We start from the raw sequence: 26,051 nt of genomic DNA, 5'->3' as shown, positions 1-26,051 counted from the left end.
GCACATGGAGTTACTTGGACTGACTCCTTCTGGACTCCAGCACAGGGGAGGCAGTTTTAAAGGCATCAGAGACTCTGGGAAGAACTGACTTTGTTGACATCAGGGAGAGAGCTGGAGGGGCGGCTTTCTCCCAGACAGACATGCTGACAGAAGCCATTGTTCCTTTGGTAAGCCCTCCCCCATGGGGCCAGCAGATGGGCACCATATCTGGGACTCCAGCAACCTGGCTCACACTGTTGGCTCCGCCCTGGTGATTCCCTGAGGCCCTGCCCCACCCAACTTTCAAGTCCACCCAAGCTGTTTCCAGTGGCTTTACCATAGGATTGACCAGTCTTGGCTCCTGCTTCAGATTTTCCTAAATTCTCTCAAACTAGCAGCATCTGGCCTCAGGGATCCCCCATACCTCTTGCTAAGTGGCCCTAGGCCTGGCACTATAAGCAGCCAGCCTTGGTTCATAGCTTGGCTTTGCCTGGGCACCTCCAAGCCAAGCACAAGAAGCAGCCATCTGCAGATCGCTTTGTAGCTTATGCCTGGTGGCCCTGGATAAAACACAGGCAGTGGCCAACCTTGGCCTGCCCCTCCAGGGAGACCCCAGAGCCAGCACATTCAGTGGATAGCTTCAAACCACATCAAAGCATCATCACCCAATCACCTCCACAAGTAACACACTCATGGGGTGGACTCAGTGGGTACCAGAGCCCTCATGAAGTAAGTCTTACTCTGTGTGGTGGACCCCTGCACAGCTGATCCTCCAAGGTGGTCAGAGGTCAGTGGTCAGTGGGCACAGCCAGTCCTTGCAGCTGATCAGCCTAAGTAAATCCCTTCCACTGACATGTAATCAAGACTCAATTATACGCAGCCAGCGTGGCTCAGTGGTTGAGCATCGACCCATGCACCAAGATGTCGTTGGTTCGATTCCCAGTCAGAGCACATGCCCAGTTTGTGGGTCCGATCCCCAGTGTTGGGGGGGAGGGGACTATGCACGAGGCAGGCAATTAATGTTCTCTCATTGATGTTTCTATCTCTCTCTCCCTCTCCCTTTCTCTCTAAAATCAATAAAGAAAAAAAAAATTTTAAAGACTCAATTACAACAGAAGGGTGTACAATCCATACATAGGGTACACTTCAAGGGCCCAGCTGGGGTGATGAGGGAGGCTATACCACTGAACCCTACAGGACACCTACTACAATAGGCCACCCTAAAAAGCCTAGGAGACATAGCAACTCTACCTAATATATAGAAACAAACATCAGGAGGCAGCCAAAATGAGGAGACAAAGAAACATGTCCCAAGTGAAAGAACAGAACAAAACTCCAGGAAAAGAACTAAACAAAATGGAGATAAGCAATCTAACTAAAATAAAGAATAATTTACAGGGAACCAATAGTAGAGTAGGTGAAGCCAAGAAGTAAACCATCGATTTGTAATACAAGGAAGCAAAAACACCCAATCAGAACAGCAAAAAGAAAAAAGAAAAGAAAAGAAAAAATTTTTTAAATGAGGATAGTGTAAGGAGCCTTTGGGACAACTTCAGGTATACCAACATTCACATCATGGGGGTGCTGGAAGGAGAAGAGAGAGAACCAAAAATTGAAAACCTATTTGGAAAAAAAAAAAGACAAAAAAACTTCCCTAACTTGGTGAAGGAAACAGACATACAAGTCCAGGAAGCACAGCGGGTCCCAAACAAGATGAACCCCAAGAGGTCCACACCAAGACACATCATCATCAAAATGCAAAAGGTTAAAGACAAAGAGAGAATCTTAAAAGCAGCAAGAGAAAAGCATTTAGTTACCTACAAGGGAGCTCCCATAAGACTGTCAGCTGATTTCTCAAAATAAACTTTGCAGCCCTGGTTGGTCTGGCTCAGTGGTTGGAGCATTGGCCTGCGGATCAGAGAGTTGCTGGTTCAATTCCGGTCTAGGGCATGTACCTTGGTTGCGGTTCAGTCCCTGGCCCTGGTCGGGGTCTTTCACGAGGCAGCCAATTGATGTGTCTGTCTCACATCAATGTTTCTCGCTCTGTCTCTGTCTCTCTCTCTCTTTCCCACTCTATCTGAAGATGAATGGAAAAAAAAAAATCCTCAGATGAGGATAAAAAAAAGAAAGAAACTTTGCAGGCCAGAAGGGAGTGGCAAGAAATATTCATAGTGATGTAAAGCAAGGATCTACAACCAAGATTACTTTACTTAGCAAAGCTATCATTTAGAATAGATGGACATATAGAGAGCTTCCCAGATAAGAAAAAGCTAAAGGAGTTCATCACCACCAAACCAGTATTATATGAAATGTTGAAGGGTCTTCTTGAAGATCAAAAATATAAACAATAAAATGGCAATAAATACATATCTATTAACAATTAAATCTACAAACCAAATGAACAAGCAGAACAGAAACAGACTCATAGATACAGAGAACTTTTTGTTGGTTGCCTGATGGGAGGGTTGGGGGGTAGGCAAAAAAGGTTCAAGGATTAAGAAGTACAAACTGGTTGTCAGACTGACAAACCTGGGGGTAAGGGGTGGGAAGAGACAAACCAAAGAATGTATATGCATATATGCATAACCAATGAATACAGACAATAGTGTAGGGAAGGCAGGAGGGGGGCAGGGGCAGGGAGGAGAGGAGGCAATGGGGGCAAAAAGGGGGGACATCTGTAATACTTTCAACAATAAAGATTAAAAAAAAGAGATACATGTATTAATATATGGGTCCCAATCACAGTCAAGAAGGCTTGAAAACACTCTGCTGCTGATAAACTGTGGGTACTCATCCAGCCTCGAGAGACCAGAGTCTCCAAAGACACAGCCTTCCCACCAGACCACGCCCCGTCCTCGACGCCTACCTAGAGTAAGTGGACACACAAATCTCTGCTGGAAGAACCCCGATGTTAATTTGGAAGAGAAAACAATTTAACCTAACAGAATAAACAGGAACATTGATGATTTGCTAACAGAGCAACCAAGTTGAGGAGAAAAGAGTACACAGCAAGTAACTAAGACTAGGAATAAGCCACACTGACATTTTCATGGTGCTGCTTCGCAGTCAACAAACTATTTTTATAGATGCTTTGGGAATTCGATGGTCATTCCTCCTGACCGCAAGGGTCCATGTGGCATAGGAAAATGCTGTACAGTATTCAGAAAGTAGACATTCATTCACCCAAATGTCATGGCATACCATCCCAGACTGTCAGCCCACCATAGCATGATGTATGGATACATCATGCATTGGTTCTCTTTCTCCCGGCATAAATTACCTGCACAAATTGATACATGTCTGGCAAGTGTGGATTTATGATCTATGAGTAAATAACACTTCTGCTACATGTTGCCACCTGAGCACAGATGACATAGTTAAAGGAAATGTGAGGACTCGATTCAGCAAAGTTTGAAATATACAATCACCTCTTTCCAGAAAGAATGCTCATGCCTCAGTAAAATTAGTCCTTTTTAAAATATATTCCTGCTGGGCAAGTTCTTCTTCCATGCTGCATAATGTCTTGGACACACAGATGTCTTTTCTCTGTCAGGAATGGAAAACAGCCAAGAAATGGGCCAGGAGATAGTGACGGCACAGTGATAATTACTCTAGGTAGACTACAGCTCCAAATGACCAACCCAGGGCCATTTTCATAACTGGCATAACATATTCCTTTACCTGGACCAAAAATACATTCTTACAGTACAATGGTTAATACACAGGGCAGACCATCATTTTCACATATAAAATCAGTTTCTCCAAATTTGACCAAGAAATGTTTCCTCATCAGTATTTTCTATCCCCTCAGAAAAGGGGCAACTCAGCTAAGCCTTGAAGGAAAAGCTTCACTGGGGCAGCTGAAGGTTTAACTCCCTGCACCCCACCGGCCACAGGGTCACCGCTGTCACCTGCAGGATTCTGGAGCTGCTTGTCCTGTGTTATCTAACACAGCCGATGGGGGCACTCAAAGATCCAACCTGTGAGAAAGCCTTCCCAGCTGTTCTTAATCCTGGCTACACCGTAAAATCTCTGAAGGTTAGGAAACCCTCGGAAATTCTGATTTGACTGGATTGGGTAGATCTGCACATTCGCATGTTTTCAAATCCAGGCAATTCCAGTGTGTCCTAAAATGACCCGTTTTGAAGACTTGCCGCTATCCCCACCGAAAGGATACTGAGATAGGACAAGGTGAGTGCTGAGTAGAGCTGAAACACTATGCGGACCTCCTGGGATCCTAGGTAGACTGCCACTCAGCAGTAATCAAATAACTCTTGCTTTTGTCTACAGACCTGGATAACTGATTTCTGTTTTTAACTGCTTTTGAGACCAAAAAGAGCCATCTAGAAAACTGTCATGCAGAGAACAGATGCTCCACAAATGAGTGGTTCTCAAAGTGTTGTATGAGCAGCACACTTTGAAATATTAAATCTTTTGAGTGCACCTGAAGGGACCAAAACTACACCAAAACAAGTCATAAAAGCTCCCAGCAATGATGACAACAGTGTAAGATGACTACAATGACCAACACACCCTTCACTTCTGTGTCAGCCTCCCACCGAGGCCCCGCTCCAATGTGTCAATCCCAGTACAGTATGGGAAAGACACGGTCTTCATGCTCCTCCAGCAGCTGCCCGGTCCCCACCCGCTCCCCACTGGCTCCCCACCCGCTCCCCACTCCACCACTCAGCTCAGGACTCAGGACTCACCACGGCACAGGCGCGCCACGGCAGCAAAGTGGTGTTTCACATGTCTGTGACAGTTTCATCAGTTTGCTTGTTTTTAAACTTTATATAAGTGAAATCATACAATATGAGAGTCTAGAGTGGTACATGTAGTGGTCATCTGTTCTTTTTGTTCTGTCTTTTTTCCTTATAGTATTCCATTGTATGATATGCTATTTTAAAAGATGGGCATTTGGTTGTTTCCAGTTTATGGCTGTTACAATTAATGCTGCTATAAGCATTCTTGTATATAACTTTTAATGTACAAATGAACTAATGTCTGTTGGGTATTATACCTAGTAAGAAAGACAATGTGGTACAAGGATAGGTAAATAGACCAACATAACAAAATAGACTCCAGAAACATACCCAGTCTCTTGATTTATGACAAAACGCCAAAGCAGTGGAGTGGGGGAAAATGATATTTTCAAATAAACTGTGCTGAATTACTTTTTTTAAATCCTCCTGCACAACCCCAACCAGGCCTGAGGATCGAACCTACAACCCAGGTACATGCCCTTAACCAGGAATCAAACCTGAGACCCTTCAGTTCACAGGCCAACACTCTAACTGCTGAGTCAAACAGGCCAGGGCTGTGCTGAATTAATGAATTGGATATATATGGAAAGAAAAATCTTGATCCCTACCTCACACTATACGTAAAATAATTTCCAAACAGACTGTAGATAAGTGTGGGGGGAAAAGGTTCTAGAAGTTAAATAAATTAATGTCTTTCATGGTCTTAAGCTAAGTGAAGATATATTAAACAGGACACAAAAATAATAACCATAAAAGAATTGCTGATAATTAGATTCACTAAAATTAAGAACTGTTGGTCATTAAAAGATGTATTTGAGATAGACAGACAGATAGATATCACAAAAGCATACCGGAAACTGTAAATCAGTTCTACAAATCAATTTAAAATAAATTAAAAACCAATTTTTTAAAAATGGGCAAAAGACTTGAATAGGCAGTTTACAAAGAAGAATATCCAAATGACCAAGAAAACATATGAAAGGGGGCTCAACATCATTCATCTTCAGGGCAATGCAACCTAAAAGCCATAGTAAGGTACCAGTACATAATGATCACAAATGGTTACAATTAAAAAATAATACCAAGTATTAGTACACATCAGAGTAACTAGAACTCATATAACCAGGTGGGTATGTAAATTGGTTTAACCAGTTTAAAAAAATCACATGACAATATTTACTAAAGCTCAACATATACATATCCTATGACACAGCAATTCTAACATTATTTTTAATATATAAATATTTATAGTAATATACATAAATCAGAGAAAGCTTTGAAAGAGCATACAGACCTCTTTCAAATAATCATCAAAAATTCCAAAAATAAACACATCCTTAAAACTGCTAATACATCAGGAATTATATTAGTTCCAATATGAAAACATCTGAATAATTCTACTGGCATTTAATATTATCTATTAGCATGGATTTATAGAAATAAAAATCTAAGCAACTTGCTATATTTCCTTCAAGAATAAACATTAAGCCATATTAACTATCTGAAAAATTATATCTACTATGCCCACAGGATATCAGAGCTTAGAAGGAAGATGGAAAATAAAAGGTATCAGGAAACCATATGGAGAGAGTCATACAGCTGCTGATTCTAATGGTAGCTGCAAACGAGGTCACTTATCCCTCTGTGGCCACACTAATTGGTGGAGAGCAACAGAGGCTTCATCAGCAATGCTCATAAAAAGCAGCCTACCCCTTCCTGGGCATTTTCAATTTAGAGAGCAGACACCTGCTACCCATCAGTCTTCCACGAGACAGGACCTCGAGTCAACCTTCCACTACATTATTTGATTTGCTCTTAATCTTTACTATTTATAAACAGAGTCTTCAGAGTACATGAATGCACAAGCATAGCATATGTACACATGCGGCTATCTATAGCAAAAAACAAATTCTCAAATAGAGCTGTTTGGAAGACCACATCTTTTTCTATTAATACTCACATACTGCAGTATTACATAACTATTTTTTTCAATTCTGTTACGCTAATATGCAAATAAATGAACTCAACCGTAGCTAGGAGTTAAATGTACTAATCAGTATGACCTGGTGCATATCTAATTACAAAAGAATTTTGGATGATTTCTTTCCATTCTAAAAGTCCCAGAATCGCCCTGGCCAGTTTTGCTCAGTGGTTAGAGCGTTGGCCTGTGGTCCAGAGAGACCTGGGTTCTGTTCCCGCTAAGGGCACGTACCTCGGTTGCAGTTTGTCCCCGGCCCTGGTTGGGTTGTGCGGGTGGCAACCACTTGATGTGTCCCTTTCACGTTAATGTTTCTCTCTCTCTCCCTCTCCCTCCCACTCTATCTGAACCAAAAATGGTCCTCAGGTGAGGATAAAAAATAAAAATAAAAAAATGAATAAAAGTCCCAGAATCTACATTATTAATCGCTTTTAAATCCAGCTGTTTAGTTTCTGAGGTGTTGTTAATACCTGCTATTTCCAGTTCAGTATACTTAGCATACTCTAAGAAGATACCTGAATACTAATGTCACAGTAATGTGTTGTAAGTATTCACATATTTTATAATGTTATAATTACTTGAAAATTCCAAACCAATAATAAGGATGGGTATTCTAAGAAAAGGATCACCTAGAAACAAATTGTTACTAATTATTATCTGCTTTAGCTTCTGGGAACCTAAAATATATATAGCTGTAAACCAAGTTTTTGTTAAAAAATGGAAATGACTTCCCCTCCCAAGAAGATTTCAAGTCAATCAAATGAGAGTAAAGAGGAAAAGGATAAAATTCTGGTTTGTGGATCAGACAGAAATAGTGGGTAGGACTAGCTATAGTTATGGTTTTTTGTTGATTAGGTACATGTTGGCTTCATCCTAAGATTCAGACCCCAAAGGCCAAACTTTCCTAATTAAAATCAGTCACCTATTTTAGGACTGGTAGAAATTGCTAAGATCAAGGAGCCAGAATGGGCTGGGCAAGTAGGAGAGAAAAAGGAAAAAGTCAAAGATAAATTTCAGGAGATGAAGTAGAAAGAGGATGATGGAGCGGTTCCAAGTGTGGATTTCGAGTAAATTAAACTTGGTCTGAATGCTGGCTATGAGCTCTGTCACCTTGCTTGGAAATACCCAAACCCTGAAGAGGAGGTTTCCTTGGCTATAAAAAGGGGATGATGATGTCTCCTTGCAGACTGTGGTAAGACTTGCATGAGATGAAGCGTACAAAGAAAGCATTGCTTGGTAACTTCCACACCCAATCCTAAATTTGCAATAAAAGGTAGAACTTCTGCCATTATATGACAAAATATGCTTAGGGATTAAAGATCCTACTTCTACAACTTCACCTATATTCCTTATTTATTTTCTTTTTTATTATTAATTCTAAAGCACTCCCAATATCTTCTGACAATCCAATGTTAATGACAATAAAAGTTTAAGTAATTCAGTACCTTAAAAGCAAACAAACAAACAAAAAAGCAAAAACTTTAATTACTTAAAGAAACCGAATACTAGAAAATAGATTAAATGCGTTAACGAACAGTATATCTCTCTCTCCATGCTTTTTAAACTTTGATAGAACATAAATCAAAAGAAAATTTCAAAGGTCTACTCTTATTTCAGGGGCACCAAAGTGGACAGATCATTTACATTAACATCTTGCAAAACAATTCTCAAACCAACAACATTCTTGGATCCAACTTTAAATGAAGGAATTTCCTTCCCTTCGATTGTTTCCAAAATTATGTACGTGAAATAAATTTCTTCTTTGAAGTACACAGCCCACTGAGTTTTATATTCCAATCAAAACCAGTGGGAGTTAAGTCTAAATAGCATCATCAAACTCCTAAAATAAGTTATATCATTCATGTCCACTTGCTTCTCCATCGCACATTTCGTCAATAAGCATATACTTAAATACCTGCTTTCTACGAGGCATTAAACCACGTGCTTTCATAAACTGAAGGTACATTACCCAGGTGGCAGAAAAAAGCGAGGCTTACAGAGATACAGGCAGCGTGGTGGGTGCAGGCAGAGAAAGAAACCATTCATTCTGAGAGCTGGTTGACTGAGGAAGACCTTAAAGGTGACTGAGAGAGGAGGAAGGCATTCCAAGCTGAGAAAGGGAGAAATAAACATCAAGGCTAAGTTTAGGTACCGGGAGCAGCCTCCTGGGGCTTCTGCACAGGTTGTAACAAAGAGTTTGTAAAAAATCAGGTAAGTAGGGTGGCCATGTTATTTACCATACAAAGCGAGATGCCTTTGAGAGTGAAAGAAGACACTATTAATAGTTCTGTCAGGACAAGGGTATGAATCTGGACTTCCTGGGAAAACCTAGACACATGGGTACTTGGCTCAATGAAACTGATGTTCAACAGCCTCTGTCCATTTAGCTGAGGCTATTTAGACAAGTGCACAGTTGTCTGAGGCTTCAGATTTAGAAAGGCACCCAAACAAACGATTCTTGAAAACATCTTTAGAATACGTCTGAGACATTTCTCCGGGGTACCTTCTGCACATTTCAAAAGACAAAACTTCCAAAGTGGGCAATGGCAAGGTTAGTGACCTCCAACTCAAATGGAGCTCAGTGAGTTTGCTCATCTCGGGATGAAGTCTGAATGGGAACACACAAACATACTAGGGACTGCTTACTGAGACTTTCTCACGTGCCACACACTGCTCTGAACATTTACTCATATCATCTCATTCTGTCCCCACACAGTGCTCTGAGGGGGGATTTTATTCTGTTTTAGAGATGGGGTAACTAGACACAGACTTAGATATCTTGCCCAAGGCCACACAGAAAGGAAGAGAGGGAGCCAGAACCTGATCCAAGAACTTAACTCCACATCCCCTATTTTTCCCAAGTGTTCTGCCTCCTGAATAATCCAGACATGCATGTGTGGTCGGAGTGCAGCCCAGCTGAGATTCTTAGCTAGAATTCATTCTGCCTAATTATTCCTGCCATGTGACCAAGCACTGATGGCCACAGGGCACCTAGCCACCTGCCCTCCTCTGCCACGTGGAAATAAGCAGGTGCCAAGTGTCCTGCCAGCAGGCTGGGCCATTTGCACAATCATCACTGATGCTCAATGTAATTAATTATATATTGTGAGCACCCCAAAGCTATGGAATTATTCTGACAAGAGGCAAACAGGTACTGCTGAGACTTCCCTGGGTCCCTGACTTGAGTTTGAGTCACTACTAATACTCTTATGCCAAGCACAACCCTTTAGATTCATCATTGTTATCAGCAGGAGCACAGTTTCAGATCCTGTGGCCCAGAGATAAAAGTAACTGAATATCCCCTGCACTGCAGAATCCCATTAATATAAAATAAAAAGGCAGCTAAACTAATCCAGGGGTCTGACAGATGAGTAAATAATGACAACTAAAACTTAACCTTCATAAGGAATAGAGCATCTGTTCTTGGACATCGATGTATAAAAATCTGAAGAGAAAATACAAACATTCATACTTCATTTACATCTGCATTTAGGCTGTAAATAACATTGCCCTATTTTGTTCACGACTGAGGCATGGGTAATGTAAACATTAAAAAAGAAGAAGAAGAAGAAGAAACAGTCTAGTTGAAACCCCTTGCAGAGAACACAGAACCATAAAAGAAACTGAACAGATTCTGGGAGAAAGCATTCTAAGAAAATAGCTTGAGTGGCGGAGATCAGCCATTGAAAAAATAAACAATTTCCTGTCAGTTGTCTATTTGGATTTGATGAAAAACAACGCAAATCAAACAACTGTTTGGAGGCAAGGCTGGGAAACTGGGAGGGGAAAAAGCAAAAGGGGGCAAGTAGTTTTTAGGGTGTGAACATTAATACCCTGCGAGTACTTTAGAAAACGGAAATCTGAATTGTGACAGAAGCTCTCTGAGCTGCTGAAAGCAGCAACCATGCCCTGGGTTTTCAACAGTTACCTTATGTGGCCTAAAATGCATTAGTACAAAGTGAAGCGGAGAGTTGCTGATTGGCCATTAGATTTTTCTGACCTCAGTGATCCGGGCTGCCTATCTATCCAGACAAATTCAATTTTGTGGTCCTGTTACTGTTTAATAGTTATGATATGCCAACAAGTTTTTCTGGGTATGCAGTTGTCTTTTCCCAACCACTCAAGAAAAAAAAATGTCTCAAGTCAAATGCACACAGCATATTTAAGATCCAATTCAAAATATCGTTACTGAGTGCTTGTTATCTGCGCAGAACTGATAAATACAGCCTAGCTTTTGCGTACAAGGAGACTAGTTTATTACAACCATGGGCCAATATAATATCCATATGCACGTGTTTTTTTATTATTATTATTTTGTTTAAATAGGTACCTTAAATCCAAAAAAGCCTACTTATTGCCCACCTTGGGGTACTCAGCATCAAGACATAGGCATATATGTTGGCATAAAGGTGTTTCACACAGCATGACACTATGATAATGACAATAATGATATTAAGAAAAATAAGGGTTGCCACCTCGGGCAAGGTCAAACCATTGGTCTCAGGGGAGTTGGCGGCTCTGGTCAAGCAGCCACAACAGGTGACTAAACAGCTGCCTGGTTATATTATCTGTCAACCTCTTCTGCCAGCAGAAACAGACATTCTTTTTCCCCCTACACTTAAAGGAAAAATCAAATCCAGTGTTTCAAACTACCAAGGCTACCTTAATTATATAGAAAATTTAAAACAGTCAGTGTAATTTGGGGGCAGCAGAGTGCAGCTGTACTCACGTGGTGTACATCAACCAGCTCTAACACCCCTGCCAAGTGGTTAACCTCTCTGAACTCTGTTTTCCTTCAGCCTACGTGATTGGTACAGGACTAAGTCAGAGAATTACGTTAAACACTTTTCACACATTTTGCATGTAGTAAGTGCTTAATAAATGGTGGCTGTTGTTATTACTTTTAAATACCAAAATAATGCAATAGCTATGTTTCCTATTTATTAAAAAAGTACCTAAAGATCAAAGGTTGCCAGGGTCTGGGGGCTGAAGAAGAGGAAGACCACAAAGGGACTGGGGGAGTTTTTTGAGGTGATGTAACTATTCTATATCTTGACTGTGGTGGTGATTACATCACTATGTGTTTGTCAAATCTCACAGAACTGCACACCAACAGAAGAGAATTTTACTTTATGCAAATTACACCACATTTAACAAAGTACCAACTAAAATATCCAATTAGTTTTGATTAAAATAAATAATCCAAATATATAGAAATTTTAATTTCATTTATTTTGAATATTAAAGATAAATCTAGGCCTAAAATGCTACTTCATATTTTTAGGCTAAACTCCTGAGTTAAAGGATTGAACTGTTTGCAAAAAACGGGTACTATCTGAACAATTAACCAAATTAATTATTTCAAAATAAAGTATGCATTGTACTGAATGGTGTGATAAAATGAAATATGAAAAGAGAAAATGAAAGTAATGTTTTCATTTACTAGATTACTTAAGAAGACAAACATAATGGCTCCTTCCCTAAAAATCTAGTAATGAGCCCTTGTAAATAATCTAAAAGTCTAACACTATTTTCAATAAGCTAAGGAAAAGTAGAAAAGTATGGTGATAAGTTCCATGATTTATTTATCTTCTCACAGTATTTGTAAAAGGTTCTACAAGGCTGCTTACTCTGAATTTTCATCAACACTATTATCATAACCAAGGAATTCTTTTTGCATAGTTCTTACTTTGGCAGAAATGTAGTTTGACAACAATTTCTTACTCAACACATATTTACAAAACAGATGGAGTTCAAAAGAAATGATTTGAAATGAAGAATATAGTTCTGATCAGCACACAGTATATTTCTGCATATGTCCTACACCTCAGCCATAGTCCACTGTTTATCATATTTAGGCTGTTATTTCTCGCTTTGATTTGGGGCTTCTCACCTGAGAGGGCTGTGAAGGCTGTAATGAAGATGGAAGCTAGCAAACAAGCATAGCTCACAAGCCCAACTCTTCAGCTAATGCAACCACGTAAATTCTGGTCTCTGTTCCTTAGCTAGCATTTACTCCTGCCATTTTCTCATGCCCCCAATTATCACATTGATCAGCAATTTACCTCCACCTCTACTATTCCATCACCTAACTACATTCATCCCTTATATTCAAAAAGGACATAAAACCCAGGAAGGATGTCACTATTGCTTTTTACATGGACTTTTGCTAAGTATTTTATTATTTTTTTAAACAAAAATAAAATGTAATGTCTGCCATTCATGTGACAAAACATATGTGCATTATTCAATGCTATATGAAATGCTGACGTTAAAGTAAAAGATCTCTTTACTCTGTTAGGATATTGTCTTGATGCTGTTATATCTTTAAAAATACCTAAATTTCTAAAATCTTGATTCTTCAAGGCACCAATTCAAGGAGAAACATGCCTACTGGTTACCTACTTAATTATAGTATAGTCCTGTCCTATATAATCCAGGCTTGATCAACTTTGAGCACTATTTCCATAGTTTTAAGGGGTGTTTTAAAAAATGCAAGGTGAAAATAGAGGCAATAAAAAGCAGTCAATCAAGTCATTTTAGGAGATACAAGTCAATGAATAAGATACGAGATGAGTAAATCCAGAATAACCCATTTTAGAAATTAAGAGAACAGAGAAAACATGTACTTCCTTATCATTCCTCCATTCATTCAGGAAGCAATCTATTGAGGCCTTACTATATTCCTGTCAATGTGTATCTAGGAATACAATTGTGAACACGAAGCCAACTGCCTTCATTAGCAGGAAGAAAAATGACAAATCTTTGAAAGTTTAACAGTTGAAAAATCAGTGATTACTAAATAATTAATCATTTCTGCATGTTATTCTAGACTCGTCAATGAAGAAGTGACATCTATTGACAAGTTCTCAATTCCACTTATTAGAAATATTGGCAAACCATCCTTCCTAATCTCCCAAGAAAGTAAAATTAGAACAGATGCTGTTCTAATTAAGTTACACTGTGAATCCCACCATAAACATCAATAAAGTTTAAATTTTTTTTCATGTAAAAACAGGTCCCTGTTTTTAATTGGGGGTGAGGAGTTAAAATGAAGTAAGCTGGTATCTTCACCTCAAATTTCATTAATACCACAGTGCAAAATCACCACAAATTTCTGGTCACCGATAAAAACAGATAAGACACACAAGTCTGTCAATAGGATTATCACACACGCTTAAAAGCAGTTTACATGGAAACATAAGATAAAGAGTAAAAGAATATGAGTCACTAAAAGCTAGGTATGCAGCAAAAATATATTTCACTGTCCTTAGTTAAACCCGAATCAAAACGCCTGCTGCAGGTAGTTAATGCACTTGAGCTTTAAGCCCTTCAATTGTGCCCTTGCCCAGACATAAACCTTGCAAACAGATGACAAAGCGAAAAACAGTTTCACAACTGCCTGTTACATAGAGTAGCAAGGTGGTATATTCCACTAGATTACTACATGAGTTGATAACACCATCAGACACTTACATTGTACATAGAAGATTTCTGTAGATCCAATTAAATTTCAAATACCACCAGTGCCAACTCTTTTCACTGTGGCCCATTCTGTCCTCGTTCCCACCAGCCATCAGCCATAGGAAGGGTGGGTGCAGCCCTGTCAATGTGCTTTGCTGCTGCTCCCTGTCCTGGTAACCTCCTGATGTTAAGAAAGCAACGTTTTCATATTTGATCTAAACTTGAGCAGAATGAGCTAGGCTCTGCTCTCCTTAGCTCATCAACTACATTTTTTTCACTTCATGTGGCGAGAGAAATATTTTTACACTGCAGACCAAATTATAATATTAGAATGAAACCACCACAAACTCGGGAGTTCCTAATATTACGTCTTGAGCTTAAAATACACTAAACAATCACTGACTTTTTCTGCTAAATAACACAATGCAAAAGATATCAAAACCAAGCCAACTGCCCAAAAGAACCTCCTCAGAACTGAAGGCCAGCCTACTGCTGTAAGAAGGGGAAAAAAAGAAAAACTAAGTCGTGCACAACTAGAAATCTCTCAACATTAAGAAAGTGGAAATCTGCATTGATGTTCAGAATCCTGCTCCATGTCTCCTTGTGACTGAGTGACCAGAGACTTTGCACCCTCCAAGTATCACTGTTTGCAAAAGGCAACTATATATATATATACGTCAGAAGAAACCTATTAAATAATCTGTTCACCACCTGGAATTTTTAAGAAAATGTTTTCACATAATCACCAACTGTTTTGAACATCAATAGAAACCTTAACAGGGAGTCTATTACCAGCCCAGGCTACCACAGAAGAACATACCCTGCCCAGCCAGGTACAGGCCATAATTTCAGGCCAATCCTGGGAGAGGTGACAGTCCCAAGTTCAACTGGGAATGTCTGAACACAGCTCCCCCTGCACATTAAGGAACAGCTCTCCAATTTTCCCAAATGCCACTTGCATCCAATCCTTGCTCAACCATCCCAAGCACCCGTGCACCAGTGGTTCCCCTTAGCAATGGGCTCCTCTTACAACCCCCCCCCCTTCCCACCACTTCCCTCTCGGAGGAACAAACCCCAAGGACGGCTGGGGGTGGGTGATGAGCGCCCTTCTCCCACCTACCTTGATGATGCTGCTCCGGCGGGGCAGGCCGCCCGGCTTGTTTTCCCGGGGCAGGGGGCAGGCGGCCGAGCTGGGGGCCGGGGCGAGCGCCCCGCCGTGGGGTCCCCTGGCAGGGCTGGCCCGGGCTTCGTCCCCGGACACGCCGAGGCTGCAGTCTCCGTTGGAAACCCCACCGCTGTCACAGCGCGCCAGCCCGTGGCCGAGGCGACTTCCCCCGCCGCCACCGCCGCCACCTTCCCCGGCTCCGGCTTTCAGGACGCCCTTGGTGCCGAGGGCCGGGCCCGGGGAGGTGGGCAGGGCCCCGCCGGCGGCGCCCCCCCGACCGCACTCCGCCATGGGCGCCCCACGACCCGCCAGCACAAAGCCGCGTCCCCGCGTCCCCGCCGCGCCTCGGGCCGTGCGCGGCCCCTCCTCCTCGCCTCTCTCGCCTCCTCCCGCCGCCGCCTCGGCGCTTCTTCCGCTTTTTTTTTTTTTTTTTAATTTAGATGTGATGTTTGTTTAGAGCTCGCCTCGCGCCCGGTGGAAGTCCTGGCGGCAGAATGGTCGGGAGATCCCTGCAGGGGAGAGAAGAGGGAGAACAAGTCAGCCCCGGCGGAGCCCGGCTCCGGCACCTGGGAAGGAAAACACGCCCGACACACGCCCGACACACGCGCCGCCGCGGGCGCCGAAAATAACCGCGCGGGCTGCGCGCCCACCCCGGGGCTCCCGGCGCCCGCCCCAAGGTAACGGGGCGCCAGCCCTGGCGCTCGGGCTGCCCTCCCCGGGGGCTCAGGGCACCCCGCCTGGAGGTCGGCGCACCCACCACGCGGTAACCGGGCGCCCTGCGCGGGGCCGGGGCGCCCACCTCGAGTTGGAAGCCGGGGAAGCCGCAGGCGACCCGATGCGCTCTGGCCACGCGGAGGCGCCTCCCGAGGGTCTCGCCGCTCCGAGCGGACGGGAAACGACGCGGGTCTCCCCGGATCCCAACTCCCCAAAGGCTGTCGCGTGCCGCCCCTGCCACGTCCGCTCAGGGTCCCTCTGAGGCCTGAAGCGCGGAGAGGAAGCGCACGGCGGGCAGGGCGGTCGTGCTGTGACAGTCGTGGTGTGGCCCAGGGTAGCCCAGACGCACCCACCCTCGCCCGCGGCGGTCTCCTCCCGGGCTCGGCGCTGCCCCCTACAGGCAGCGGAGACCGCCCGCGGACCCTCGCCCACCGCCAGCCGCCCGGCCCGGCTGGAGGTCCCGCCGTCGAGGCGTGGCCAGGTCATCCGGCCGGGAACCTCCTGGCCCGGGGGGCGGCGAGGAGCCGTGGACATGCCCCGCTCCACTCGTGCTGCAGTAACTGCCAATCACCCACCCGGCGCCCCCGGAGAAACGACCTGGCAGGCCCGGGGCCAGGAGCGAGGTCCCCGGGTCTCCCCGGGCTCGGCTGCTGCGCCTCCCTCCTACCCCCAGCCCCGGCTCCGGAGCGTTCCCCTCCCACCCAGCTTGGGGACGAGCCACCCGGACGTTCCCCTCTGGGCTTTCCCAGTGGGTCATAGCCAAGTCACATACAGAAGCCAATTCCGTTCCCTTACGCTCCTGAACTGCACATTGATTCAACTGGTTTCAAGGACGCCAGGGCAGGACGGGGGTCCAGGCGGCGAGAGGTGAGGAGCAGAGGACCTTGGCAGAGCCTGCTCTGTGCCCTTTGAGTCGCCCTACAGGGATTTATCACCTAAGTCCCCCTTTCCTAGGGTCCCTCCTGATGCCGCTGCTAGAGATGCCAGCTGGTCCAGCCCTCGGAGGGCCCTGCCCTAGGTCAGGCTCTTTAGAGGGCAGGATATCCTACTTGGGTCGCAACAGCTGACCCCTCCACTCTCTGGTCCTCCTGGGTTATCCCCAGCCCCAAAGCTTCTGATAGAGTGACCCGCTTACAAATCAACCTTGATCATGCCTCTCCCTGGAGCAAATACCTCCCCCCACCAGCCAGACAGGGCCCAAAGTTCTGAGTGGTACCCGAGGCCCCACCCAGCCTGGCCCCACCCACCACCTCTCCACCCCAGGCTCCTTGGCTTCATTCTCCAGCCTTCCTTTAGCACCCCAGCTCTTCTCCAACTAGTGGGTTTCCTTTTCTAGGAGGGCACTTCCAGCTGGGCGTGAAGGAGAAACTGATAGTCCCCTGGGGGGTGAACTTAAAGACCTTGCTTTCATTAGCATGATGTTGTAGCAAACTGCCAAGTAGCCTCTGAGGAAATGGGCTTTACATACATATATACATACCGTCCCTAGCCTCTGAAGCAACTTCAAATACCTTGATGTTATTCTTGGGAGCGGTTTAATTCTTCTGATATTCTGGATTCATGTTTTTGTAACCCTCTAGACAGACTTTTATCCATCTCTTGCCAACCAGGGCCTGCATGCTCACAGAAATATTTGTACATCGACAGACAACAATGTTTTCATATTTGATTCAGTCCCATCCTTTTTCCCCTAGTTTTGGTTCAAAATATTTTTTTTGTCTTATAATAGCTTTTGCAGAAAAATATGTTCAAATAATTAAAATCAGGTTCTTAATCTACATTATTGAATTTATTGTCGCAGTATCCTCTGAGTATGCTGTGGGGGAGGAAAGGTATTTTGAGTAAACGCCTGGAGGTATCTCTGCCCTTTCCAGCATTTACCAAGCACTAGTAAAATGCTGTGAGAGTCACATATCCTGCGACTTGTACCATGGGTTTCACCCGGTGACGAAGGGATTGGGGGGGGTGGGGGACATATAGAGAGATTTAAACCTCCAGGATGCTTTTTATAAAACCACCATCTAATTCGCCTCATGTTCTCCAAAATGAGCACCTATCAATTTCATTCTGGACTCCTAACAGGTCAAACCAGGGAGACTTCGTTGAAATATACTTGGCATTTAAATTAAAACGTTTCCCAAAGTATCTTGGCAGACCTGTAACTAATGATGCCAGAAGCCCAAGGCCTGTGCCAGGTTCATTTTCATCCCTATAAGTGCTTGTCTCCCACAAGCCGCTGGTCACACGCCTGCTGATGTTATAGCTGTACTTCTTCCTCACACAACAGCCAGACTGGAGGTACCATTTCTTCTATATGGTGATGGGAAGCAGCATGTTCCTCTGACATGTGCAATTCTCGGCTCCCAGCAGGCTTTTTAATAGCTAAACTCAGATTTTTTCATCACAAACAGCATAGTAAGTGACTATTTCTCCTCTTTCCTGCTTGTCTCTCTGCAGTTACTAAGTGATTGCTTTCCATTTCTCCTATTCCATGAGCAATGTTATTGAATAAATTGTAAGTAAATATTTTGCCAAAATTCTTGCTGAAGTGTTTTCATGGCATTGTAAAATTCATAGAAGTTACAGTGAGAAAAAGAGCCAAAATATCATAGTCATTCCTCAGCAACTATCTAATGGTTCCTTCAGCCTAATTATCAAAGCAGGGCAATAAGAGATAGGCAAGACATAGTAAAATGCTCATTCCGGTTAACTCCATGATGTTTATGACAATTTATTATATCTAATACTAATGGCTGAATTCTGATGAATAATTTGTTCATAATGTTTAAAGTCAATAGATACCTTTAAAATCTCATTATCTCATCATGCCAGCAATACATAGACTTATCTCTTTAAAATGTTCTTCACATTTCATTCCATCTCAGCTTTTACTCATTATTGTCACCTTCACCAAACTGCCCTTCTATTTGTTCGCATCTTTAATTTGATGCCTAGACATGAGCTATTCAGGCTCCCTGGTCCATAATAACCTTCCTTTGGCCTCCCAGGATAACACTGACGTTGTTTACTGACTTCTTGCCGTCATTTATACCCTTGCAGATTATGAATTCATGTCTGGTTTCCAGTTCGCAGGCTCTAACAGTATGACTCTCAATTTTTCTGACTCACTGAACAGTTGACCTTCAGATTATTTTCCCCCTCAATATATTATGATAATTTTCTTTTCCAAATCTCAATCTCGTTTTATTTCCTGTATTTCTCTAAAGATGCAGTTGAACCTCTGAACTTTCACATTCGACTGCTCCCCATATGCTTAATGTGAGAGCTTACTAGAGCAGAAAGTAGAAGACCAAAATGCTTTAAGGAAATAGATCATATCAATGTACTGGTCCACAGTGGCTACCCATTTGCTTCCTGAGTTAATCCAAGGTGTTGATTTTAATCTAGTATGCTTCTAAGGCTTGGATTATGTTTATTTTCTCATGATTCTCAGCAGCAAATATGTAGTGATTACCTTTCTTCCTAAGCACCAATGAGACAAGTTAGACCTGCCAAAAGCTTTTACCTGCATATTCTTCCTCTCCTGACACTCAAGATCCTTCACCCACTTCCCTCGAAGCTGTCTTCTCCAAGTGTATATGGCTGCCAAGAAGTTAGGCACTCGGAATTATATTGACGCTTTCCAGCCACTGAGGGACCAACCACTGCATGAATTCATTCAATTGCTGTCTGTGGCTATTGAGTTAGGTAGTACTTGAGGGAATCTATTAATTTCTGGGGCTTTGATAGGATTATTCTATCAGTGAAAGTAACAATATGATTTGCTCTAAAAATTACTGTTGCTTATCACACTACTTTTGTAAACTCATGTATTTGACTGTATGTCTACTATTACTTTATTATAGGAGTCATTGCATATTCAAATGCTTATAGGAGCCAGGTAAATAATGCAATGAGTTAAGCTGGGAGGATTTGTTTCATAAGAACAACATAATTTATAGTTTTTCAGCAGTGATATATTTGCGTTTCAAGTACAGAGGGATACTCTTCCTGAGTTGTCTTTGGTTTCCCAATTTTGAAAAAGCCTTGGATGTAAGAGATATCTCACTTTCCTCTTAACTCTAAGAAAGAGAGTGTGAACAAAGTGATAAATAGCAACTGACACTCAGCCAGGTGCTGGGCAGCAATATGGAGTGGTAGGGATTCAGATAACCTGGTGAGGAAGCTTATTGTGCCAGAATCATCTTACTTTTCCAGAGAAGTAAAAAAATCTGGAATATAAAACTCACTAATATATTAGTTCATTCTCTTAATAGAAGGACACCCTCAAAGTGAGGTCTCCATATATTGTTCTTTAGAGGTCTACAGGGAGGCCTATTTTTTTCCCATTCTACCTCCTAATTGCATGATAAGGAAAACAGAACAAATATCTTCCAAATTTTGCACTTATTTGAGTCTCATCATTCTGATTTTCAAGGTCAGATTTATTTGAATAAGTTTAAGAAGTCCGAGTCTGATGACCATATCGTTTTGCACATCCCAATGTGTAATGTATGGCTCCCAAATGACTTCCCTTCATCTACCCATCCCACTTCCCAAACGCAGAATTGCATCTCTGACATCTGAAACTCAGAAAGCCATTTTCTAGCCCAGAACTCTACCCTTTCATCAGTCCCATCCCCTTACTTCCCCAAACCTACCTCCTTCCTAAGACCTGTGCTTCCTCCACCCCACCCTGTGCTCAGTCTATCAGCACTCCGTTCTGTCTGTTGTTTCCATACCCAGCCTGGGCCTCATGACCAAGTCTTTTCACCACATTCCCACCAACATCCTAGACCTCTCACACCATTGTCCTTAGTTGTGCCTACATTGCTAATCTATAGCTTTGTACATCTCCAGCCATACTTTTCTCCATACATATCCCCAGGCTGCTACTCTGCTAGGGAAAAAAAAAAACTCATATAGCCCTGCTGACCAGACAAATGAATGATTTCTGTGTTCAGCGGGGCCTCTGGTGCTCTTAGGCAATGTTTTGCCCTTTGCTAACTACCTCCAATTTCCATTCTTCAAATTGTTCCTCTCCAAATCCCGACTGACCCACTGGCCCTCCTCTCATCAGTAGTCCTATGACTTGACTTCACACGGACAACAAGATACATCAAGAAATAAACTGCTTTAACTATCCCTACATCCCATTGAGCCTTACCTCACCCTCCACCCCTGCTGTCTAAGCTAATCCAAAATCAGAAACCCTCTCTGAATGTCTTGTATGATTATTGGACTCTTCTGTTCTGATGTGGTTATTCTTTTGGGGAGACCACAGGGTTCTGTCCTTCTCTTTGGGTAGAAGGTACAGTGGAGTCTTCCCTAAAGGAGTGGCCAGTCTGAATGTACGTTCATACAAGGAAAAGAGTCAAGGGTTTGGAAGGTAGCCTTAGATCAAAGAGGGAGGAAATGCTTTCCTCCTCCTGGCCACCTTCTCTTGGGCCTGGTGTCTCAGGGCGTCATGGGTGCTCCAGAGCAGTGAGGAGGAGACTAGGGCCTCCCGGAGACAGAACTGGAAGGAGCTGCCTTCATTAGAAACCCCGTAAGGCTGTGCCTGTGCACTCTGAGGATAAGGACATTTGTGTGGGCAGTGGAACGTTGCTCTTCACCCACGCTGTTAGAATGAAGGAGAGGTTAGTTAGGTATTATAGCACCTTTCAGGTGTACCATTGTGGAAAGGGGACAGGCAGTGTGTGAAGGTAAAGGGAGCCTCTTTCTCCATGCCCACAGCCAGCAAGATTCGGGGGGCAAGTACATCCCACAGGGAGTGTTCCTTTCCTTTGCAAACCTGGCAGAACTGGGGCAGTTCTCCACCTGCCCTGCTTTGCTAGGCATGTCTCTTCATTTGTCTCTATTAGCTGCTTTCCTTCCACGTGTGTGTATATTCTGGACAACCTTGCTCAAAAATTTTCTTCAGTTACCAGCCTGTTGCAACTGGTTTCCCTCTTCTTCTACTGAAACTACCCTCCCAAAGGTCGTGGTTGACATCTTAATTAACAAAGCCAATGGCTACTTTTTAATCTTCCTCTTCCTTGACCTTTTTGGAGTATTGGATATTGCTAATTCTGCTTGTATCATTGAAACTCGTTCCCTGTGGAGATTCTTGGCCTGATTATACCACAGCAATCTCAAATTAACAGTCCTTGGGTTTAATTCACCAAATATGTGCTCCATATGTCTATCCTCCTATATTCCATATTCCCTTTAGTAGCACGGTATCCACAAAATAGCCTTACTGAAGAATTCGGCATCAGCCTTCATTCCCTGCACCCCTTCCCCTTCCAGTGAACTGTGAAGGCATAGTTCATCCTGTAAATCAACCTAGACATTTCCCTCAAACCCATTCCCATCAGAATGGCCTGGATCACTGTCTCATCACACTTGGCATGGATTTTTGAATTATCCTTCCTGACTCTGGCGCATCCCTGCTTCAATCTCTTTCTCAAACCACCATTAGAACTGTCCCTGGGGAGCAGGGGGTGGGGGAATCACTTCTCAACCTAAAAGTCTCCAACAGTTCTACTTCAGGACAAAATGTATTCTTAAAGATACACACATTGCCCAGCCGGTGTGGCTCAGTGGTTGAGTGTCGACCCATGCCCCAAAAGTTCGCCCGTTTGATTCCTGATCAGGGCACATGGCCAGGTTGTGGGCCAAATCCCCAGTGAGGGGAATGCAGGAGGCTGCCAATTGGTGTTCTTTTATCGATGTTTCTCTCTCTCTCTCCTCTCTCTCTCTCTCTCTCTCTCTCTCTCTCTTTTCCTTTCTCTCTCAAAAAAAATTTAGAGACACACACAGTGCCTCATAACCTGGTCCCCAGCTTCCCTTCCAGTATCCTCTCCTTCCCAGATGTGCCCTTTACATGCCAGTCACACTGACCTGTTTCCCGGAAAAGGTTGTGCATTCTCACCCTCTGGGTGCTTGTTCATGGTGTTTGCTAGGTTTAGAATTCCTGTTTCCCTCTCTCCTTTGGAAGAACTTAGAAGCATCCTTCAAGAAAACACAAATGTTTCCCCTCTGACAAGATATTCCTAACTCCAGAAAACGTGAGTTGCTCCTAGCTCTTAAAGCACTTATTACAATTTACAAAGTCTTTTCTCCATAATAATTGAGCTTACCAGAGTTTTACACTATACAGAATTCACCCTCAAACTTCACCAGACCAGGACCTGGCATGTAATAGATCTTTAATAATTTTTTAAATTTTAATTAATAAGCCTTTTTGAAAATCAATCATTGTCCCTCATATGTTTATAAAATGCTTTATTTCATAAGGCCTCTTTCTTTGCAATGCTGTTATGTTTTATTCCATGCCTTCCAGTTTTCTCCCTTTTTTGCCTTATTATCTGACACAAATAAATTCACTTATGTAGCTAGCATCTGTTAAGTATAAACGTATTTTGTGGAAAGGACTATATTTGATGTCATGGGGGATGGTGACTAGAGTTTAAGGTTGGAGGGAGGTTTATTTTACATTGTGCATGCATTACAATACCAATTTTGTAATTAAAAACAACAAATTAAGAGAGCAATTCCAGCCCTGCCATGGGTCAGTAAAAATCCTGACCTAGCCTTGAGAGGTAGGATGTAGCAAAACCTGACCAGACCAAAAACATTACCCCTCCAGCTTGGCCTTTGGCCCACCCCTTTCTTAATTAGTTAGAAATTCCCACACGTAGTAATATACAACACAAGAAGAGGATGTCTCCAGAAGACTGCTATTAAAATGTACAAATTATCTGGAAAAGGAAGCTTCCCTAGATAGTTCTCAGTTATGCACATTAGCAAAAAATTGGCCAAATGTCACCTTGTCCCTTTTGGCAGAAACATATGGGGATCATATGGGGAAAGAAGACAGGTTAATCTCATTACCCAAAGGGTGGAGGACATGGCTCAGGATACTAGTCACCCCTCCCCTACCAAAACATACACACACACACACACACACACACGCACACACACACACACACGCACACAGGGAGTGGGGAGCTTGGGGCAAGCGAAGAGAGATTGGGAACCATGTGCTGTGGTTTTATAATCTGGCTCTATGTGTGCCCCTAGTATAGAGTAACATCCAAGGTGGGGGCTTAGGAAGGGCGTGAACCTAGGCCTTGAAGGAAGTGATGGTGCTGGCTTGCTGAACAGGGTCAGAGGTCATTCTGGGGAAGCCAGAGAGCACAAGCCAAGATCCATCCAAGTTCCTCTCCTTGTCACCAGCTCCTGTGCAAACATTTCTTGCATTATTAAAATTGGGTTAAGACCATGTGGAGGAAACCTTAAATGATCTTTTAAAACCATGTAATCATAAATAGAGGATCTTGCGCTGAAATGGGACTAGCAGAAGAACCAGAGGAAGTAGGTAAACTGTAGCCATGGGATTTTAGGCTCCACAGAGAGGAAATCTTCCTTGGGCTACATTCAGGCACTGGTATGCATTATCCAAGGGGCCTTGGAATTTCCTTTTCACAAGAGCCTTAAGAACAGGACAGGCAATTATCTACCAGGATGGTATCAGCAGCTCCAGCCTGAAGGCAAAATTCATAATGAATCACTCCTTTGACCTGCTGATTCTAGGAGTTTAAGCACAGATTTTTAAAAACTTTTTTAAGGTAAATTAGATGTTGGGGTTTTGGTTTGTTTTCCAGTTCTTGGTAGTCTTTATTTTAGTGGAATTACTCTTTGGTGTGACATAATAAAATGTTTCAGCCCTCTTGCAGTCACATATGTTTCTCACTGGAATGTACAATTCCCTACCATTTGCTATCTTGAAACTGAATACCTTTGTAGTCCTATATTCCCATAGTCTGGGTTCAAGCATTTCTCATTATTGGTTCATTTTCCTTACCTTTCAAATTAGGTTCCCTGGTTTCCCTTTTTCACTGAGCCAAACATCCTAGGACATTCTCTACACCAACTAGATTCTCCACTTGGTGAATTATAAAATGACCCTTTTCCTAGCTTGGTAACTTCTTTGATGTTAAGGACTTGCTGTGTTTGTAACAGGGACAATTAAAGTGTCTAGTAGAGTAAAATGTTAATGCAATTAGAGTAGGTGAAGTAATTTTAAATCACCCTCAATCTCCACTTCTGATAATGGGCACTTTGGATTTTTAACACTATGTTATATCCAAAATAAAAATTTTATCACAATACCTCCAGTGTCAAACTCAGCCTTATTACCCCCATAAATATTTTGCATATTGAACCTTCTCTATGTTCTCTTATCCATCAGTCTTTCTATAAAGACCATATAAATCTACACTAATGTTTCAGCCATAAAATGATCCCAACCATCTCTGCTCTGCCCTTTTTTTCCTTTTATACACACAGCTTAAATCTTAAGTCTTTCATAAGCCTGTTCTCTGTAGCGGTGTGTAAACACTTCATTCCAACAATCTACTGTTCTCACTCTTAGTTGAAGGGAAATTCAAATCTTCTGAATAATTTGAGATGTTAAGAAGTAGCGTGGCTATGTGACTCAGTCCCTACACCTGAGAAGCTCTGGCTGGGAGACAGATCAGAACCCTTGCCAGGTGGTCACTGCTTGACAGAAGACAAATCCTTTAAACCTTGGGGATTTCATTTTCCTTCTCAGTCACACAGGAATGAACATGCGGACCTGCCTCCCAGAATAGATGCAGATCAACAGTTGCAAACATCGAAGAGTGGTATGAATGTTGATGGAAAGATAGCAACTTGAGCTCACATTAGACCCGCAGGATTTCCCTGGCCCACACAGAAAACCTCAGCCTCATCTCTATTTAATGCACCGCCCTTCTCACTGGTCACCATAAAGCTGATTTTTAGGGTTTAATAAATATTTCACAGTAAAAATTTCCATGCCCCAAATTCCAGAGCTCTAATCAGCCCTGAATTTTAATTATGAGTAAAACAAAATGTCTGTTCTATCACAGAAAATGGGTATTTTTTTTTTTTAACAGGCTACATTCTCTTTGTAATGCTATTGACAACTGATTTCTGC

The 26,051-nt window shown here is 42.8% G+C and overlaps 1 protein-coding gene and 1 long non-coding RNA gene across 2 annotated transcripts in view; both read right to left on the bottom strand.

Annotated features, from left to right (window-relative positions):
- PLCL2 (phospholipase C like 2) overlaps positions 1–15,707 on the bottom strand; it is a 173,389-nt gene extending 157,682 nt beyond the window's left edge. Inside the window, exon 1 of the mRNA XM_036266269.1 lies at positions 15,305–15,707. Within this exon, the coding sequence (XP_036122162.1) occupies positions 15,305–15,640 (336 nt within the window). The 5' untranslated portion in view covers positions 15,641–15,707. The remainder of the gene's footprint in view (positions 1–15,304) is intronic.
- Positions 15,708–15,747: 40 nt separating this feature from the next.
- On the bottom strand, positions 15,748–16,379 carry LOC118632945. Its single transcript, XR_004960130.1, has 2 exons — positions 16,149–16,379; positions 15,748–15,858 (listed from the first exon to the last, which is right to left on the bottom strand). It is a non-coding gene; the product is annotated as an uncharacterized LOC118632945 (long non-coding RNA).
- Between the last annotated feature and the right edge of the window lie 9,672 nt (positions 16,380–26,051).

Source organism: Molossus molossus, unplaced genomic scaffold (genome assembly GCF_014108415.1).
Source record: "Molossus molossus isolate mMolMol1 unplaced genomic scaffold, mMolMol1.p scaffold_m16_p_18, whole genome shotgun sequence".
NCBI classification, from domain to species: Eukaryota; Metazoa; Chordata; class Mammalia; order Chiroptera; family Molossidae; genus Molossus; species Molossus molossus.
Note: the sequence above shows the minus strand (reverse complement) of the source record. Positions and strands in the feature narration are given on the sequence as shown.